General features: G+C 43.5%; 1 protein-coding gene across 1 annotated transcript in view; it reads left to right on the top strand.

Moving 5' to 3' along the window:
* Nucleotides 1–15,598, top strand: part of LOC143941274 (taste receptor type 1 member 3-like) — a 72,151-nt gene that overhangs the window by 27,934 nt on the left and 28,619 nt on the right. The window contains exon 2 of the mRNA XM_077463310.1: nucleotides 12,478–12,766. Within this exon, the coding sequence (XP_077319436.1) occupies nucleotides 12,478–12,766 (289 nt within the window). The remainder of the gene's footprint in view (nucleotides 1–12,477; nucleotides 12,767–15,598) is intronic.

Here is a 15,598-nt window from a genome sequence, read left to right as displayed (position 1 = left end):
GCCAGATAGGAAACCTGACACATATTTTTTGGTTCTGCATATCCTTACGAAGCTTCTGGAAAGAAATAAACAAGATGATAGCCAAAATGACAGGCATTTTGAATCCCCTTAGAATAGAACAAGCTCTCCTAGGGGTGGGCTTGGATATATACCCTATCCCAGAACGCACGTTAGTGACATATATACTATTTGCTGCTCGGCTAAGCATTACAAGAAAATGGAAGTCGAATGCATCTCCTTTAGTTTCAGAAGTTGTGACCCTAGTTGACCACTCGTTTGAATATGAAAAAACTGTAGCGTTTCAGGAAAACAGATTAAAATCCTTTCTTCGAAAATGGGCATTATGGGACAAATTTAGGAGACGTCATCACACTGTTTCTTGAATATATCTGATAATTCTGTTGTGACTTGTCTGAAATTCTGCCTTTGTCTCACCCATTTGTTGTATTTATATGATTGTCTATCAACCCGCCCATTGGGATGCAACATTACTATAAGAGAAGACATTACTGTTTTTTTTTTCTTATCTTGGTATCTCATGATTTACACTTTTACAAATCTGTATGAGATATGTAATCCTTATATGGTTTCACTGTGATGTATATGTTTATGTGGAATGTCAATCTACGAAACCTTTAATAACCCTTTCATGACTAAGCCTATTTTTGGAATTTCGTGTTTACAAGTTAAAATCCATATTTTTTGCTAGAAAATTACTTGGAACCCCCAAACATTATATATATTTTTTTAGCAGAGGCTCTAGAGAATAAAACGGCGATTGTTGCAATATTTTATGTCACACGGTATTTGCGCAGTGCTGTTTTAAACGCAACTTTTTGGGAAAAGGGACACTTTCATGAATAAAAAAAAACAAAACAGTAAAATTAGCCCAATTTTTTTGCGTAATGTGAAAGATAATGTTACGCCGAGTAAATAGATACCAAACATGTCACACTTTATAATTGCGCGCACTTGTAGATTGACGACAAAGTACGGTACCTAAAAATCTCAATAGGCGACGCTTTAAAAAAAAATTACGGTTACCAGGTTAGCGTTACAGAGGAGGTCTACTGCTAGAATTATTGCTCTCGCTCTGACGATCGCGGCGATACCTCACATGTGTGATTTGAACACCGTTTACATACGCGGGCGCGACTTCCGTATGCGTTTTCTTTGCTTCGCGAGCTCACGGGGACGGCGGGCGCTTTGAAATTTATTTTTTAATTTTTTAATTTATTTTATTTATTTTAAAATGACTAAATTGTTTTAAAAAAAAAATAAAAATTTGATCACTTTTATTGCTGTCACAAGGAATGTAAACATCCCTTGTGACAGTAATAGGTGGTGACAGGTACTCTTTATGGAGGGATCGGGGGTCTAAAAGACCCCCCACCCCTCCTTTACACTTCAATGTATTCAGATCGCCGAAAACGGCGATTCTGAATACCGGATATTTTTTTAAAACCGGCGCCATTGGCAGCCGAGTAAACGGGAAGTGACGTCATGACGTCGCTTCCGTGTTTACGATGAGGAGACTGGAACGAAGCCGATTACGGCTTCGTTCCAGTTCCTCCCCAGCAGCCAGAGCCGACGGATCGCTAATCGGTGATCCCGATCGAGCGGGAGCACCGGTAACAGCGGCGAGAGGCGGCGGGAGGGGGGGACGTCCCCTCCCGCTCCTCCGGCATAACAGCCGAGCGGCTTTTAGCCGCATCGGTTGTTATGGCTGGAAAGCCAATCGCCCGCTGTAAAAAATGGTACCGGGATGATGCCTGCAGGTGCGGGCATCATCCCGGTATACCCCCCGGAAGCCGAGTACGCAGATCTGCGTACGCTCGGCGGGAAGGGGTTAAAAAGATTGTTAAAAAAAAAAAATTCTTTAATGCAGCGCATTCTCTTTTTCTTTATAATGCTACAAGAATGAAATTGTTTTGCTGCTCATATTCACACACACTTCTCTAAAACGTATTTCTTTATTCGTTTTCTTCATTTCATGAATACAATATTTTAATTTGTCACATCTCCCCAATTATTATTTTTTTTGCTTTTAAATTTGGTGGTTGTTTTTTTTTAATCAACATCTCCTTTTTTGACAGTTTGCTCATCTTCGCAATTTTTTTGGTGTGTTTTGTGTGTCAACTTACCACAACACCATTATTATCTTTTTATTTGGTGTTTTCTTTTTTAATCTAGAGGAGGTTGTTTGGTGTTGGTGGCCCTTGTTATTAATTTGACTTTGTATTTTTGAAATGTACCTGCCTACTCAGGCAAGTATTTCTTGAACCAAGAAAAAACTTTATTTAGGTGTCAGTAGCAAATAAAGAGGGAGGCAGTGCTGGAGAAACTGGGGAGATTAGCGAAGCCTTTGGCCCCCACGGCACACATCAACTATTTAAATACAAAAATTGGTGGGCAGAGGAGTACATATCTGAGGGAGAGCAGTCTGGTCCTGAAGTCCAAGAAACCCGAAACAGCAGCAGATGACATCTATGTTCCCAGGCTGTGGTCCCACAAGAGGCTGCATCTTATGTCAGACCAGACTGAGCCCAGGTCATCACACTCTGGTCTTCCTTTCCCGCTTCCTTCCAGGCTGTGGCTGTGGTGCTGGAGGTGTGGCAGAAGGAGGAGGAGCATGGTCCAAATCACACAAGTGTGTTGCTTGTGTGCTTTGGCCCAACAACCCCTTGTTGAGGGTGTGTATGATGAGCTCCTCACACAAGAGGTGTTGCCCCTCCTCCATTTGCTGAAGTTTGCAGGCAGTCAAGGCGGCAAACGCCTCTTGATATGTGGGGGTGGCTTTGAGGGCCACTGAAGCCTCCCCGATGAGCTTCAGAGCCAACTCCTCCACATTCCCCTCCTTTCTGATTCAGTCAGGCTCCTACGCCTGCCCACCTCTTGGCTGCCATTTACCCCTGCCTCCTCCTGGCTGCCACTTTCCACAGCCACCTCCTGGCTGCTGCATTCCACACCCTCCTCCTGGCTGAGGTCTTCCTGTGTATGAAAAAGGGACATCGTTTCAGTTTTTGGTTCATCAAACACACACAATTTTTAGCTCAAGACTGTTGCAAATTGTTAACAAAAAGAAAAGACTATCATTCTGAGCCCAGCATTTTTCATTCTTGGCCAAAATGTTTTGGCCACTACTGTCTATTGATATGTGAAACACTTTCTAAAATCAGCAATTAGTGAGCAACAATCAAGTTAACATCATTCATTTTTACTCCCAAAATATGTAGATCAATACTATACCTAGCTCAAGCTGGGCTTCTCCAGTTCTTCCTGAGAGGAAGGCCCAGGTTGGGCATCAGAAGACTCATCAGGGGTGGAATAAAGCATAGAAGGATGCGTGGAAGGAAGGGTAGAGAGGGATTACCTGACCTCAGCCTGGTCTGACAGAAAATGCATTCTCTCATAATACCACAGCCTGGGGACATAAACGCCATCTGCTGCAGCTCCAGTTTGCATGGACTTCAGCACCTTCTTGCACTCCCTCAGATATGTACTCTTCGGGCCACCAATTTTATTTCTTAAATAGGTGATGTCTGCCCTGGGGACCATTGGCTTTACCAACTCCAGCAGTTTCTCCATCGATGCCTGCCTCTTGAATTTGTTACTGTAGTGTGGATGCGTAGATTGCCACAGACAGGGCAGCTCCCTGTACTTATCGATGAACAGAGGGAGGAAACTATGGTCGTTAAACCCATCCATATTCTCTGCAAGACACAACACAAGACAAACCCTAATGTCAGGCTAAACTCTACTAAATCTTGTCCCAATACAGGCCTCAATCTAGAAGCAGTATAGGTTAGTGATGTACCAAGTTAAAAATTGTACCTTCATTTGCACGATCAGCGTGTCAGCTTCTCCCTCTGCTCACAGATCGTACGTACGACACACGCACATTGCGTTTTATATACAGTGCACATGCATCAAACTCCTCCTGCCCCTGACGTTCTTTCTCGACTATTCCCCCGCCCCTTCTCTTTCGGCGCAGTGGGGAGAGCACATGGCGGAGACACAGCAGGGGCATACTAATTCCACTAAAGAGGAGAAGGATGAGGAAAGCCCGGAGCCTGAAATGCCTCGATCTGGAGGAGAAGATTTAGGGCCTCAAATATGTCTTTTGTTGAGATATTGGAGATGGTGGACATATTGAAGAGGAACGACTATGACGGGAAGTATGGACCTTACGCAAACCCAAATATCAGAAAGGCCAAGATCATGACTAAAGTTGTGAAGAGTTTTAAGAAGAATTTTGGGGTACGACGATCCAAGGATCAACTAAGAAAACGCTGGTCAGACCTGAAACTGAGGGAGCACGATCAGTACAGAAGGATCAAGCGAGTTCTTCCAAAAAGTAAGTCGTTTGTGTTCATATTATTATTATTGCTTGCATACTGCTCCATGTGCTTTGATTTCATGTTGTACAGTTTAAAATGGCCACTTTCATGTTCATGGGTTCAGTCGATCGTAATAAACATTGTTCGTTAGCCCACTCCCAAAATGATGTTTTGCCAACTTGCACTTGACTACATTTGTTCACACAACAGGTAAGTATTCCAGCTTTAGAAAGTGGCAAAAATTATGTTTTCACCTTTGAACTCTTCCAAAAAACACAATTGTACAACACTTCCAAGCAATGTTTCATATTCTTATTTCTGCCCTCAAATATCTGTGTGCTAAGTATTCCTTTTTTACATTCTTATAGGGGAGAGAAGACTCGGGACGTCTGAGGACACCAGGGACCCCACACCTCCCAAAGAAGGGGAATACCAAAAGCACAAGCAGAGGAGGAGGAGGAAGGTGAGATTGTCGAAATTGGCACCACAACAGGTGAGTGTTGGAGACCACAGCTTCAGGTAAGCTAATCAATGTATGTCAGCATATTTATAACACATGGTGTGTGTTTTTTTTTTTTTTTTTTAGGTGATGTGGATGTTGTGGAAGAAGAATCACATTTTACCAGTGAAAGTGCCCAGATCCTTTTTGGGGAGATAATGGGATGCAATCGCGATTTAGAGAATATCCAGAAAAACATCAATGATGTTCAACAAAAAATGAAGAACATCATTGATGTTTTAGAGAGAATCTGAAACACCCAAAACTAGCTAGCATCCATTTTAAATAAAAAAAAAACACTTTTATAGATTTTTAGAAAAGCCAAATTTGGAAGATGCACACAGTGTGTCAACATGTACTATCTCCCATTATAGGGTATCAATGTACGTGTTTTGTGGATGCAACCCCTTCCTTGCTACTAAAGTGGCTGAGATGAAGGAGTTGCACCCCCAAAAACGCGTACATTGATACCCCATGATGGGAGATGGCACATGTTGACATTAGGCATGGGATCAGGAGGAAACTGGACACTTTTTGATTCTCAATTTGTGTGCATCTTCCAAATTTGGCTTTTCCAGGGTTGACACCCCATCTGATGAAGGCAATATCAGCATAGTTTGTACATACTCATGTCTGATATTGTCTTCACTTTTCAAAGTTTGAAAAATGTTACCCAAAATAATGTTTTGTATACACCAAATATGTTGATTTGTTGTAAAACCCTTTTCTAAATGCACATGTGAATGTACTTTGAGTAAAAAGTTAAATTATCAACAATGTGTGGCTTCCTTTTTCAATGTGCAAAAGCAGTATTTGTAGTAAAGTTGTTGTTTTCTGTGGCAATGGGTGTTATTTACTAAAGGCAACTCCACTTGGCACTCCAAGTGCAGTTTCAGGTGCACTTTTGCAGTGTACTTGTAGTGCATAGTGGATTTGCCTTTAGTAAATAACACCCACAGTGATGTTAATCCCCAATCACGTCATTTTCATGACCCCACATATTTCTGCCATGGTGCTGAAAATGTGCAATATTTTTCTCAGTAATGCACTACATACATTATCAAAAAAAACAAGGTGTGTGTGTAGCAGACCCACAACATAATAAGATTATCTGAAGAAGAGACTGTCACCTCATCTTGCTCTGAACTTGGGTTTGCACTGTTGTAGAAAAAGGCCCAAAAAAACACAAAAAAAACCTAGGAGACACCTAAAACAGAGCCAAGCAGTAAATGAAAACAAAGATTATTGGAGTTTCAAAGAAAAATGTATTACAAAAATGCCTCTCAGACATTGTCTGGCATATCAATGCCCCCCCTACCCACAAAGTACTCCACATATCTGGATAAGACCTCACGGGCGCTTTGGGGGGGTAAGCCAGGATGAGCAGCTTCAAGGGCCGTGAGGTTCACATTTTCCATCAAGTCTGCATCAGGGCCAACTGAGGCCACATAGTCTACGGAATGTTTTTTCAAAACATTTTGCAGAACGCAGCAGGCAAGCACAATATAATTTAGTTTATAATCGGCAATGTGTGTTGGAGTCAAAAATAGGCGGAACTGGCTGACCATTATCCCGAAAGTGTTCTCCACTACTCTTCTGGCTCTGGCCAGCCGCACATTAAAGATCCTCTGATCCGGGGTAAGGGTCCTCATCGAGAAAGGCCGCATCAGGTGGTTTGCCAGAGCAAACGCCTCATCCGTGACAAAAACGAACGGGAGTCTTTCTACATTCTCCTCGGGAGGTGGCAAGTCTAGACTGCCACTCTGGAGACGCCAGTAGAATTCCGTCCGCGCGAACACTCCACCATCCGATATATGGCCATTTTTCCCCCATGTCCACATACAGCAAGTCATATGTCGCTGACACCACCGCTAACATCACCCCTTGTAATTCTAATAGTAGGACCCCAAGTTGGGGGGTGGGATGATGTGGACGTGTTTGCCATCAATTGCACCTCCACAATTGGGAAAGTCCCAACAGCTGGCAAAGTGGGAGGCCACAGTCTGCCATTCCTGTGGCGTTGAAGGAAACTGTGGAGTCAAACAAGAAAAAAAATGTGTCATTTTGCACATCAACATTGCAAGAAAATTAGCCAATATCAGTATAACATTTTTGGAAATGAGTATTTAAAGCCTAAAGTATAAGGTCCCCTTATGAGATTCCTCACCCCCCCCCCCCCCCCCCCCATCTGATGGCCCATTGTGCAAAAAATTTGGGGGGTATGTTTTGGACAGGTAATCCCCTCCACTTCATTGAGAGCTGAATGCATAAATAATGTGTGATACTTTGGCCAGCCCCTTCTACTTACACTATTGGCAGCCCACCAGACAGGTAAGAAGTGTCATAATACAAAAAAAAGGAACAAATGGAAGCACATTTTGACATTCTGCTATTACCTATCAATTTAATAATAGGAGGAAAAAAAACTGTAGCATTTGAAAGTATCGAGGCAAGCCCTTGCACTACATGCTTTGGTGAATTCATCCATAAATCTGACCAGAAAAAAGGTAGGTATAGTGTGTATTGGGTTTGGCAAAGTCAGCAGATAGAGGATTGCTATCAGCTGACCTAGCAGTTGGGGGGAGGGCGGTTTCTAATGAGTTTGGCCCAACAAAAAAAAAACCTGGCACTCTGCATGAATTTAAGCACACACATAACATTTGTACTCATTTTAGGGGGTGTTTAGGGGAAAGCAATACTATGGAGCTGACAAAATACATTGCTAAGTGACTAGGCTATAGGTTTATGGCCCCAGAAGAGCATGCTGGGGAAGTAAGTGAAGACAAATATGCATGAAGGAAAAAAAAAGGAACTTGAAAAGCTTCCAGCATGCATGAGGACAAAGGGGCACAGCATATCAACTACAGCATATTGCAATCATGGTAATTAGGGAATGAGGAAAGAAATACAATACATTAGCAAACATTAAATACATAGAATGTGATGTTAAAGGAGAAAACTTACCTTAATATAGTCCTTCTGCAGGACCTGAATTATGGCAGAACAGGTCTCTGGAATAATGATTCCCAGAGCCTGGGGGGAGTTGCCTGTCGAGAACTTGAGGTCCTGAAGACTTCTCCCTGTCGCCAAGTAGGGCCAAGTGGCGATGAGCCTCTGCTCCGGAGTGATGGCTTGCCTGCTGATATAAGGGGACAGCAAAGCCAGCAGATGGTGAAAAACGGGGTCTGTCATCCGGAGATACTTCCTGAAATCATCAGGATTATTCTCCCGGATCTCACGAAGCAAAGGCATGTGCGAGAACTGGTCACCCTGGAGCAACCAATTCTTGGTCCACAAACGCCCCCCCTCCCTGTTCATGGACCGGGCTTGTGTCAAAGCTAAAAGCCCATCACCAAGCCCCTGCACAGCATGAACTCTACGATGAGTATGTACACAAAACATGGCTTGAAAACAGTCAGCTGGTCAGAACGGACAACAGAAGGCACCGATAAACAGCAAGGCCTGAAAGAATGAACTGAAAATGCGAAACAAGCAGACAATAAGCAATGAAAATCAAAGATACCAAGATATAGTCCACAATGAGCAACAAATGCTTACTGACTACACGCACTGATAAGCAGATACGCACCGACAAGCACAAACTGAAGAGCAGTAACAATCTGAAGCACAAATTTGAAAAGCGTGAGTAGAGACTAACCAAACTTCTACTAACACGCGATAAACACTAGATCAACAGAAGGAGCCCAAAGGGTGCTGAACTTCCCTTTTCTAGTCCCGTCGTATGCGGCTTAAATCACCGCGTTCTTGGCAATCAGAAATTCCAACAACTTAGTCCGACCGCGTGTATGCAACACCACTTTTGGACCACTTCTGGACTAAATCCGTCTGAATTTATCAGACGGATTTGGTTGTCGGAATGTCCGACCGTGTGTACAAGGGCTTATGGCAAAAACCCACTAGAGAATGCCAGTCAACACATTTTGTCCACATTTTGTCCACAGGCTGGACATCATATTTCTTAATACAATAAAAATCCCATATACTGGGGAATTTTATGCAGACATATAAAGGTGGCAGGGAAACAGAATCATGAACTCCAGGATTGCGGGGAGGTGTTGTAGTGAATGGAGGACAGGACACGCACATGTTGCTTATTCCTCTATTTCAGGGCCAAAACTTCTTCATTCTTCAACTCACTGACCCTCCTCTTAAAGCCTTTTGGTCACAGGATTTTGTGGGAAACCCTTACTAGTTGTTTGTGCTGTACCACATGATAACGTTTTTTGGAGGTAAAGGTGGTGGAAAAGGGTCAGGCTTGTGTAAATGTTGTCCACATAGATGAATAATGGCAATGCAAGGCCCCACACAATTTTTCCACTGCTCCCCATTAATAATCGGTTGGGCAGTCAGGGGGATCCAGCTGGCTATCTTTCCCTTCATAAACATTTTAGGTATAGATATACCCTTAGGCTCTCATAAAGTTTGTATAGCTTCACCCCATATATGGCCCCTTTACTGAGGATGTATTGTTTGATTCCCTGCCTAATGTTAAAATGGACTCACCAATGCAAATATGCTTCTCAGAAGTACACAATGAGCAAATTCCTGGGGGAAAAAAACAATAATAAGTGGGCAAATATTGCAAAGTTTATCATATCCATGGTGGTATCTGGGAAAGCACAGTGTATTCTCACTAAAATGGAGGAGGCACATGATCATTTAACAGTGTGTCCTTGACATAACAGATGAATATGGTGACATAGGATGAATGAGGTTTGTGGATGAGTAAACGTGTACTTCATTTTTTTTTGTAATCCTATGTTAAGGGTGTGGGACCAAAAATGTTTTGAATCCATCCACTGTGATATGTCTCAACTCAAATGTATGGGCATGATGTGAATTTGGGTTATTCATGATGTATTGCTGGGTAAAAAGACTGCTCTGGTCCAAAATTAAATGGAAAAAACATTGGTGAAAAAATAAAGAAAAAAAATAAAATGGTGTAAAATGTTGGGTGTTGGCCTAAATGCCTGGCTATGCAGTAAAAGAGGGGGTAATAGCTGATGCTAGGTTACAAGGAAGCCATATCAGGTTTGTAGGTGCCTCTGGGAGACTTGTATGGGCTCTGATTCTTGGTGGATGATGTGACACCCCACTTCTAGTACTATGGCTTTCATCCAGGGGTACTGCATTGCTGGTGGTCGCCACTTCACCAGGATGATGTACAGCGCTGCTGTTGGCTGCCTGCTCTTCAGAAAGCCTCATGCTTCTTATAGGCATCCTTTCATCTCATTCAGTTATTGACCCACTGCTCTCCATTGGCCCATATTCTGAATCCAAATCTGACAGTGAGAGCTCCCCGCTGCTCTCATCTGTCATTGTCAGAAACTGGAAGGTGAGCAAACAATAATTGAAGCTCTAAAATATCTGTTGCTCGAGCAAGTACACCAATGACTTAAATGGATCAAAGGACCAGGAATGTGGGGATAGGGGCAAGTCCTTATTGTGTGCAGTGGTCCATTAGTTCTAGATTGTAACACACTTGGTAGGCAGCCCACTATAGAGCAGAAGATACTCTGTGAACACTGGAAGAGAAAGAGAGAGGGGGAGTGCTAATCTAAATGCAGCAAGGATACAACCAGTTTATTAAGGATTGTAATACATTTGATAACATGGGCTCATCAAAAGGTAGCAGCCTTGTGGTTAGCAGAGATCTGGAGGGGCAGCTGGAGAGTGCAGTATCATTGCACCCAATGGCGTTGGTGGTTCCCGGGGTCCCAGGTCAGAAAGGCAGGGCGCAGGAGGAAGCTGTCAGGATGGTGTCCGGATGAGAATGAGGCTGCACGCATTGAGAGCATGCATGCTTCTTCATTGGGCAATCTCCGAATGTGTACACAGCTTCCTCCTGCACCCTTCCTTCCGACCTGGGACCCCGGGAACCACCAACGCCATCGGGTACGATGATACTGCACTCTCCAGCTGCCTCTCCGGATCTCTTCTAACCACAAGGCTGCCATGTTTTGATGTGCCCACGTTACCTACGTGTTAGTGAGTGTATTACTTTCCTTAATTAACTGGTTGTATCATTGCTGCACTTAGATTGACACTGCCAGTACTCCATACTCCTACTACTTGACCTCTCTGCTGCCTTTGATACTGTTGACCACCCACTCCTCCTCAATAAACTACATTCCCTTGGCCTCCGAGATTCTGTGCTTTCCTGGTTCTCTGCCTATCTATCACAGCACTCCTTCAGTGTCACCTACAACTCTGTATCCTCCTCTCCATTGCCTCTTTCTGTGGGGGTCCCCCAAGGCTCTGTTCTTGGACCCCTTCTCTTCTCTATTTATACCTCCTCCCTTGGTCACTTGATAACCACCCACGGCTTCCAATACCACTTATACTCCGATGACACCCAAATCTATCTGTCTACTCCTCACCTGACTGCTTCAGTGTCCTCTCGCATTACTAACCTGCTAACTGACATATCAGCATGGATGTCACACCATTTCCTTAAACTAAACCTCTCTAAAACTGAGCTATTAATAATCCCCCCTGCACATGCCCCCCTCCATGACTTTTCCATTAAAATCAACAATGCAACCATCGGGCCCTCCCCTCACGCCAGGGTACTAGGTGTAACCCTAGACTCTGACTTGTCATTTCAGCCCCAAGTCCAATCGTTGTCAAAAGTTTGTAGATTTCACCTCCGTAACATCTCTAAAATTCGCCCCTTTTTAACAAATGAAACTACCAAGCTCCTCATTCACTCCCTCGTTATCTCTCGCCTTGACTATTGCAACTCCCTTCTCATTGGCCTGCCTCTCCATAGGCTATCTCCTCTTCAGTCTATCATGAATGCTGCTGCCAGACTTATCCACCTTACCAACCGCTCAGTGTCTGCCAACCCTCTCCTCCAATTCCTACACTGGCTCCCAATCACCCAGCGAATTAAATTCAAAATACTAACCACCACATACAAAGCCATTCACAACTCTGCCCCGAGCTACATCACCAATCTTGTCTCCAAATATCACCCAAACCGTCCCCTTCGTTCTTCTCAAGACCTCTTACTCTCAAGCTCTCTCATCTCCTCCTCCCACACTCGTCTCCAGGATTTCTCCAGAGCCTCTCCAATGCTCTGGAACTCGCTACCTCCACCGGTCCGGCTATCACCTACTCTTGCTACCTTCAGGTGATCCCTGAAAACTCATCTATTCAGGGAAGCCTATCATGTCTCAAACTAATCTCCTACAACTTCCATCAGCTCATTCCCAACAGTTATAACCTTTTGTACCACCTGCCCCACCCTATTAGATTGTAAGCTCTTCTGAGCAGGGCCCTCTTAATCCTCTTGTAATGTATTGTATTGTAACTGTATTGTCTCCCTTTTATATTGTAAAGTGCTGTGTAAATTGCTGGCGCTATATAAATCCTGAATAATAATAATAATAATAACCTAACATCTAACTGACACATCATTATGAGATTTCCAAACCAGGACATCCACACTTTAGTGGCTCTATCAAATTTAGTTTTTCATATTATTTCTATTCCTTTCTCTTTCCTTTGTTTTCTCTGAAAAATAGTTTGTGTTAGTTTTGTGGGATGTGGCCAAACTGTAATCTCATAATTAACTATTTGGTGTTGTTTGAAAAACCTCTCAATATCTTGCAGCGTTGACCCTGAAGAGTACAAAAGCATCTTGCTGATGAAATTAGTTGTTCAGAAAATTAACCAGAACCCCGATCTTCTGCCGAATGTTACTCTGGGCTATCATATATTTAGTACATGTTCTGATCCGAAGAAAACGTTGGGATATGCCACAAAGATATTGTCTGGAGAAAAGGAAGCTCCTAACTATTACTGTAAGGGACATGGAGAAGTGGCTGGTTTTATTGGTGACAGTAATTTCCATTCAAGTCATGCGTTGGCCCAGTTACTTAGTCTGTATCGGTATACACAGGTAAGTGACCAATTCAATGTATTACAGTATATGTATGTAATATGATGTGTCCAATAGATAACTAAGTACAGTGTATGTGATTTTTTTTAGCTTTACTTTTCTAGTATGAGTGCCGATCAGAATCAACAGAACTTTGAATAATTCAGCTACACAGAAGAAGTGATACCATTTGTTGAAGTTGTACCCCTGTGGGCCTGCTGAGTGTAGTAGTTCCACCTGTCACCCTGCTCAGCCTGGCATTCACTTCCAGTCACTCTCCAGACAATGAACAGTCCTTCAGCTTTGTTTTTGTTGTTTTATTGATACAACACTTCTTGCATGAACTGTTACTTACTTTACTGTGCAATACTTGGTTCCTATCGCAGATAGCACATGGCTAGGCCCAACTCTAAATTAAACCTAACTTTGTAGATAGGCCATTTGCTGTCAGGGGACCATTGGGTCCCTTTGGTGTATCAACCAATAGCAATAAAAAAATGTCCATTTTGTGCTAGCTGCATCTAGGTGGACTACTGGTCCCAATCAGTCCTGTGCGAACTCTGCCAGCCCTCCCGCAGCCTGACTTCAACTAAAGCAACATCACAGTCTCTACCTCTGACTCTACATCCATTCGGTGTAATGAGTAGCACTCTTGCCTAGAAGTAAAATGGGTTACTGGTTCAAATCCCAACCATGACACTACCTGCCTGGAGTTTGCATGTTCTCCCTGTGCTTGCGTGGGTTTCCTCTGGGTACTCCAGTTTCCTCTGGCACTCCAAAAACATGCAGGTAGGTTAATGTCCAAAATTGGCCCTAGTATAAGAATGGGGACCTTGGATTGTGGGCTCCTTGAGGGTAGGGACTGATGTGAGTGTGCAATGTACAGGGGTAGGGGCAATTGTAGACACTCACTCAGGTTGAACTGGATTGACTGTTGTCTTTATTCATCCTTACTAACTATGTAACTATGTACATCCACTCCTGGCATGACTCTCCCAGATCTCCCAACTGTGCCTGTCGCTCACCGAACAACAGGTGAATCCTTCCTGAAGATTTGCCTGGCAGTGTTCACCGCTGTCCTCTCCTAGGGATAGGCAAATGGTTCGGGCCGAACTTTGGTTGATTGGACGTTCAGCAAACAATGAACATTATGTGGTGTTCATGGCAAATTTGAAAGCCAGGGAACAACATTAAAGTCTATGGGACACGAACATGAATAATCAAAAGTGCTCATTTTAAAGGCTTATATGCAAGTTATTTCATAAAAAAGTGTTTGGGGACCTGGGTCCTGCCCCAGGGACATGTATCAATGCAAAAAAAGTTTTAAAAACAACAGTTTTTTTCAGGAACAGTGATTTTAATAATGCTTAAAGTGAAACAATAAAAATTAAATATTCCTTTAAATATTGTGTCTGGGGGTGTCGATAGTATGCTTGTAAATTGGCCCAGTTTTCCCAAGTTTAGAACAATACCACAGCAATATTACATTTTAAAGAAAAAAAGTAATTTAAAGCTGTAATGAATTGTCAGGTCTTGGCAATATAGATAAAACTCATTGAAAAAAACAGCATGGGTTCCCATCCCAGTCCATTACCAGGCCCTTTGGGTCTGGTATGAATGTTAAGGGGAACCCCAAACAAATTTAAAAAAAATTGCGTGGGGGTCCCCTCAAATCCCATACCAGGCCCTTCAGGTCGAGTATGAATATTAAGGGGAACCCTGTGCCAAAATGTAAAAAAAAATGGCGTGAGGGTCCCCCTCAAAATCCATACCAGACCCTTCAGGTCTGGTATGGATTTTAAGGGGAACCCCCACGCCAAAATAAAAAAAAATAGGATAGGGTCCCCCAAAAATCCATACCAGACCCTTATCTGAGCACGCAACCTGGCAGGCTGCAGGAAAATGGAGGGGGGACAAGAGAGCTCACCCCTCCTGAACCAAGTGTGAACAAATGAACCCCTATCATTTCACAAAAAGTGTCAAAATTGTAAAAATGACAAGGCATGGCATATTTAGGGGAACCCTGTGCCAAATTTTTTAAAAATGGCGTAGGGGTCCCCCCAAAATCCATAGCAGACCCTTATCCGAGCATGCAACCTAGCAGGCCACAGGATAAGAGGGGGCAAGAGAGTGCCCCCCTCCTGTACCAAGCTATATGCCCTCAACATGGGGAGGGTGCTTTGGAGTAGCCCCCAAAGCACCTTGCCCCCATTTTGATGGGGACAAGGGCCTCATCCCCACAACCCTTGCCTGGTGGTTGTGGGGTTATACAGGTGGGTGGCTTATCAGAATCTAGAAGCCCCCGTATGGGGACCCCCAGATCATGGCCTCCCCCCTGTGAATTGGTAACAGGTACATTGTACCCCTACCATTTCACAAAAAATGTGTAAAAAATTGTTTTTTTACAATTTTTTGACACTTTTTTGGGGGGAAATGGTAATGTACAATGTACCGGTTACCAATTCACATGGAGGAGGCCAGGATCTGGCCGCCCACATACCCCCACAACCACTGGTCAAGGGTTGTGGGGATGCGGCCCTTGTCCCCAACAACATGGGGACAAGGTGCTTTGGGGGACTACTCCAAAGCATCCTCCACATGTTGAGAGCATATGGCCTGGTATGGTTCAAGAGGGGGGCGCTCTCTCATCCCTCCTCTTTTCCTGCAGCCTGCCAGGTTTCGTGCTCAGATTAGGGTCTGCTATGGATTTTGGGGGGAGCCCTACACCATTTCTTTTTAAATTTTGGTGCAGGGTTCCATTTAAAATCCATACCTTCGGGTCTGATATGGATTTTGGTGTGGATCTCCACACCATATTTTTTTTTTTTAATTTGGCAGAGAGTTACTCTTAAT

The sequence above is a fragment of the Lithobates pipiens genome, unplaced genomic scaffold (assembly GCF_037356315.1).
Source record: "Lithobates pipiens isolate NorthernLeopardFrog02 unplaced genomic scaffold, aLitPip1_a1.2 Scaffold_3, whole genome shotgun sequence".
NCBI lineage: Eukaryota > Metazoa > Chordata > Amphibia > Anura > Ranidae > Lithobates > Lithobates pipiens.
The sequence above is the reverse complement of the archived record's forward strand: the minus strand, read 5'-3'. Positions and strand labels throughout refer to the sequence as shown.